This window comes from Anopheles darlingi, chromosome 3, assembly GCF_943734745.1.
Source record: "Anopheles darlingi chromosome 3, idAnoDarlMG_H_01, whole genome shotgun sequence".
NCBI classification, from domain to species: domain Eukaryota; kingdom Metazoa; phylum Arthropoda; class Insecta; order Diptera; family Culicidae; genus Anopheles; species Anopheles darlingi.
Window position 1 is genome coordinate 4,357,501 of NC_064875.1, and position 5,000 is coordinate 4,362,500.

Sequence of the window (5,000 nt, forward strand, 5' to 3'; positions counted from 1 at the left end):
TGCGTGAATCGCCGGTCGAGGCACGCATTCCCTCGATGTACTTCCAGCCGCAGCCCGAGGATTTCCACAACGATCGCTACTACATTCCCGACGACATGTTCGCTCTGACCAAGGGTGGTGGCAGCGTGCCGACGGTTTCCAGCGCCACTAACGCAATGTCCAAATCATCATCCTCTGCTGCTACTGTTGGCGGGACAAGCACGATACTAACGGTAAGGCTTCATAATACAATACGAATTGGGCAGACCATATTCAACACGCAATTTAATTTATCAGTTAAAGCAAGGGTCCTCCGGTCGTATGGGCCGTCGCATATCGAACCATCAGGAAGAACACAGCGACCATACGGATAATGGGGCGGACGATAAGAATGGTGGTACCAGTCGACGTCGGCGTCTTGGCACTGCCGCCCCCTCAACGCGACGTGGCCAAGATCATGATGACGACGACAGTGGCGACGGTGGCACCCGTGATGAAGAAGAGGACGAGGAGGAACAGAACAAAGATGCTGATCGAGACCATGGCGAAGAAGCGGAGGAAGACGACGATAGCGGACCACCACCACCCAAACGGGCGCACAAATAATTAACGATCGATAAGAGTGCCCTAGAGGAGTAATGCTATAGAAAACACCAAATTGGAAGCTATTCGATCCTCACAGGGACACAGGCACTACGGGCGTTTCGGTCTCCTCCGTTGCAACGCAACGATGATGACGATACAGACAGTTTTTTGTTCGATATTCGATGGTCTTTTTTATATCTAAGTTATTTATGTATAGAGGACGAAAAGTCAGACAGACAGGTTAATGATGTGAGGACAAGTTTTAAAGATTACTGAAGCGTGCTTCGCAATGCGCGGTACGCGTACGTGACACAGACCTGCATGCTGTATAAAGAAAGATGTTACGCGTGACGATAATGCAGCATGAGAAGTTTAAATGTTTGACCTTTTTTTTCGTTTTGATAATGGGTAACACTCAGCATAAAGAGCAAACTTGACCGCAGAATAATGGAAGGATTGAGCACGCAAAACTACGTCTAATGACCACACAGTATGAGCTTTATAGCGGCGCCGGGAGAAGGATTAAAGCAGAAGTAAAAACGTACGAATGAAGAGACAAATGCGGAAATGGATTGAAGAATTATTTCCTAGATTCAATAAGTTTAGTGGTAAAAATGTGGCGTACGGCGGTCATCGATGGAAGGACGATAACACACGAAATCAAATGTACCGGCGCGATACTCAGCCCCGCCGATATCGGTTCCAACAACCGGTTCCTGCTTAACGGTTGCGCTCTTTTGCTTCACTATTCAGTTCTCCGTTTATGCACTCCCGGATACGAAAACGGTTCGGTATGAAATCGTCAGCGTAAGGAACTAGACGAGAGCTCTATGTACAGTAAAGAGTAATAAATAGGAATCGAGGAGCATAGAAGCCGCTTAGAAGTTGTCCCACAGCGGAGCACTTCGACCACTGAGAAGAAGCATGGAGTGTGCCTCTCGAGCTATGCGATGCGAAGCCGGATCCGAGCGATAAGAATCTATTAAAAATATTATCCTCTCTACAAACGAATTCGTACCTTTCTTTATTATATTTATTCAATATTCCAGAACCAACACCTTCGGCTTCCACATCCAAGTGGGGGTGTGTATTTCGCGTGTTATCTGTTATTGCAGGTTACATCTGCGCACACACGGCGCACCCCTTTTACTCTTTTCCCCCCTCAAGGTGTGCATTAATACAGCACACGATGCAGCGACTATGTATGGCCTCCGCGCTTTCGGGCTCTATCTGTCTCCACGCACGCAAGGTGCGCCAACAAAAGCCAACCGCAACATCTGCTGCACCCAAAACTCGTTCTTTCGCGCCGCGTATCCCTACGCACATATTCGTACGCGCGCACGTTCCATCCGTGTGTCCCGTGTCTTCGTGCGTGTGTTGGTGTGAGGAAAGGAAAAACATCTGCTGCCCGATTACCCGTCGTTGTCGTTGTCGCAGCCTAGAAGGATGGTGTACAAGCTGTGCTCTCAGAAACTGTCGTCGGCGTGAAACGGTCGAGCCCTCCTTGCGCGCGGTCGTTGGCGCGCTTCGCTCGTTGGTTTTCGTTTTGAAACATTTTGTGCCAATCAGGGATAATCAGGGATAGCATAGGCCAGCGTTTGTGTGGTCTTAAAGGACAATACAGCACAGGCGTTCCTGTACAAGAAGCAGTTAATCCAGGTGAATCTTGTGTCCTAGAGTCCAAGACATCCAGCCGTGCGTGATCCTTTTTGTGTTTGTGTGTGTTTGTCTGTATTGGTGCGTTTGTGGTAATCGCACACTGCTGCGGTGTGTATGCAAAAGTGTGTCCTGTACGTCCGTCGTGCGCACGAGCGCCACACCGCCGCGACAACGTGATTGAATCGAACCAACGAGAGCAACCCACCTTCGGTTTTCGGTCCATGGTTTGCTGTGCTGTGCGTGTCCGTGGACAAGTGGGTTAGGAGCTGCTACACGGGTAAACTCTCTGTTCGCTAATCAGCACAGTGACCACCCCCACCTAAGGCCTTTGGTCGAACCTATAGTGACCATCGCGACCTCATCGCTTATTAATCTAATTTGAAACCGCGCACATCGGACAACAACCTGCCCATCAAAGCAGGCGTTGAGCTGCAGCCGACTACGCTTCAGTGGATCGGAGCAGTGCAAATCAGTGATCAGGCAGCATGAGTAGTGCTTCTTCTTCGACCGCTGCCGCATCCGCTGCCGGAAGTAGTACAGCGAGCGGTGCCACCGACCGTTCCGGCGGACCGCAAGTCCCGAACGGCCAGCCACCGGTAGAAGGTGGCAATGGTGGGACAGGTGGTCGTGGCGGCGGAAGTGACAGTGCTGGCAGTAATGGCGGTGGTAGTAGCAACCTGGACCAACCCGGAGGCTCGACCTCGACGAACGCTACGACGACAACGGGGGCGACGGCAGCAGCATCGGGCACCACAGCGGCCGTTGTGCGGCGGAAAACGAACGTCTGTCTCATCTGCGGCATCTATACCAATCTGTCTTTTAACATTTTTGAGCCGCGCAACGGGCCCAACATCATCGATGTCATCTACGAAAAGTACAAATTTCGGGTAAGACTATCTCTGACCATCGGATAGACCTCGGCACCATTACCAAGCGTCTCGTCCAGGAGAACGGAAATCAGATTCCGCTACTTGGCACACCTTGGGTTGCTCCGGTTTATTGCCCCGAGTTATTGATTTTCTTGCCGCATCTCCTGGTTTCTCCTTGCGGTTTCTTTCCCCTTTTCCCGCTGGACTCGCTATCTCGCTCTCGCTTCCTTGTGCCAAGGTGTATACTTTGGTGTAGGTATCGTAGGGACTGGCGCGCACGTGTATGCAACCATGTGTTCGTGTGAAAAGCGTGAAGCGTATGTATGCTTGTATATGGGTCCTTGGTCTCCCACCCGCATCCTTCTTCTACAATCCCCTCGCCTTTCAGGCCAATTGGAGCGGACACACACATGGCCCTTACGGCATACGAAAGAAAGAAAAAGATGAAAAAGGAGAATGAGAAGAATGGGTGCAGCACAGGAGAAAGACGGGCAATGCGAAGGGAATGTGTGAGCCATCCGTGGTGCACAGCAGCTGGCAGGCTCCTTTGATGCAACGAACAACCGGATCATCGAACCCTGTTCAGTCGTGATTACCGAACACCCGGATCAATTTTATGACCCCTTGGGTCTCTGCACCCCACCTTCTTGTACTGCAGGAATAGATGCCCATGTTCGATCTCCGATCTTAGTGTTGAAAAGGGATCAAACGCTTTTTGGCGGGATGGCACCATCTGTGTCAGCTGTGTCGTCCGTGACGGTCCTATTTCCGAACACATTCTGGAATAAATCTCGTGATTACGTGGAATCACGTTGGGAGGAGGTTCGCTACAGATGTCTGCTAAGAATGACATCAATGTGTGCTTGTTATACTGTATTTTGAATGTGCTCAGATTTTAAGACGATTTTTTCAATTTATGGAATATTCCATCGTTCGATAGAATGAATTATTGGGAAATTTATCCATGAATTTCGAGAAGATTCTCTAATTACTATTACTTTCTTAGCTAACAGTGTTTATATCACGATACATCATTACACAGTATTTGCTTTCTTCCTTGCAGGCGGAACGGGGTGATAATGCGGACAAGCACATCTGCTTTAGCTGCAACAACTGGCTGATCAATTGGTACTCGCTTCAGAACACTTCGGGCTCGCGAACCTATGAGCCCACACCATCGACCAGCCGCTCGTCGGACAGCAGCAATAACCGCCACAGCCACAAACGAACCAAACACTCCCGCGGCGGCGGCAGTGGAGGAAATGACAAAGAGAACGTCCGAAGTGCTGGATCACTGTTGCGATCGATGCTCGAGCAGCACGATCAAATATCCTCGACAACGGCACCAATCGACGACTGTGGTGCAAAAGACCCAAAGGATGAGTCTACGATCGCGACCAATGCATTGCCCTACGCTAAACGCATATGTCGCGCTATGATACCCTCTGCTAGTAGATACAACCGAAGGGTTGTGCTTAAGGAAAACTATTGCCAACCATCATCATCATCTAACGTCGGTGCGTCTCAGGTACTAGTACGTCGGAACGTACGAACGCGCTTCACCAATCGAGAGGCGGACGTGGAATCCGTTGCAGAGGTGACGAGCACGACATGCGAGCTGGATCCCAGCACGATGATACGCAAGATGTTCGAGGGTCAGCTGATCCGTATGCTCGAGGGTCAGGGTACGAGCGTAACCCGTGAAGCTATACCATCGAAAGAAGAAGTAGCAATCGCTAGAACGAACCAAATACATCCTCAATCAGCCAGATCCGGACCACCACGTGCGGCGTCCAATTTGGACCCGCTTCAGGGATCCGGTGGAGTGGATACGAACGGGAATATGGACGCTCCCGAGAACATCGATGTAATCCTAAGCTTCGATTCTGCCATTTCGGAGGTGATTGG

At 50.4% G+C, this 5,000-nt stretch overlaps 2 protein-coding genes across 2 annotated transcripts in view; both read left to right on the forward strand.

Moving 5' to 3' along the window:
• Window positions 1-1,560, forward strand: part of LOC125958087 (sister chromatid cohesion protein PDS5 homolog B-B) — a 5,992-nt gene extending 4,432 nt beyond the window's left edge. The window contains exons 6-7 of the mRNA XM_049691209.1: window positions 1-212; window positions 277-1,560. The exon at window positions 1-212 is cut by the window's left edge and continues 64 nt beyond it. Coding sequence (XP_049547166.1) covers window positions 1-212; window positions 277-585 — 521 coding nt within the window. The 3' untranslated portion in view covers window positions 586-1,560. The remainder of the gene's footprint in view (window positions 213-276) is intronic.
• A 570-nt stretch (window positions 1,561-2,130) lies between these two features.
• Window positions 2,131-5,000, forward strand: part of LOC125957372 (protein phyllopod) — a 3,734-nt gene continuing 864 nt past the window's right edge. The window contains exons 1-2 of the mRNA XM_049690029.1: window positions 2,131-3,110; window positions 4,156-5,000. The exon at window positions 4,156-5,000 is cut by the window's right edge and continues 864 nt beyond it. Coding sequence (XP_049545986.1) covers window positions 2,709-3,110; window positions 4,156-5,000 — 1,247 coding nt within the window. The 5' untranslated portion in view covers window positions 2,131-2,708. The remainder of the gene's footprint in view (window positions 3,111-4,155) is intronic.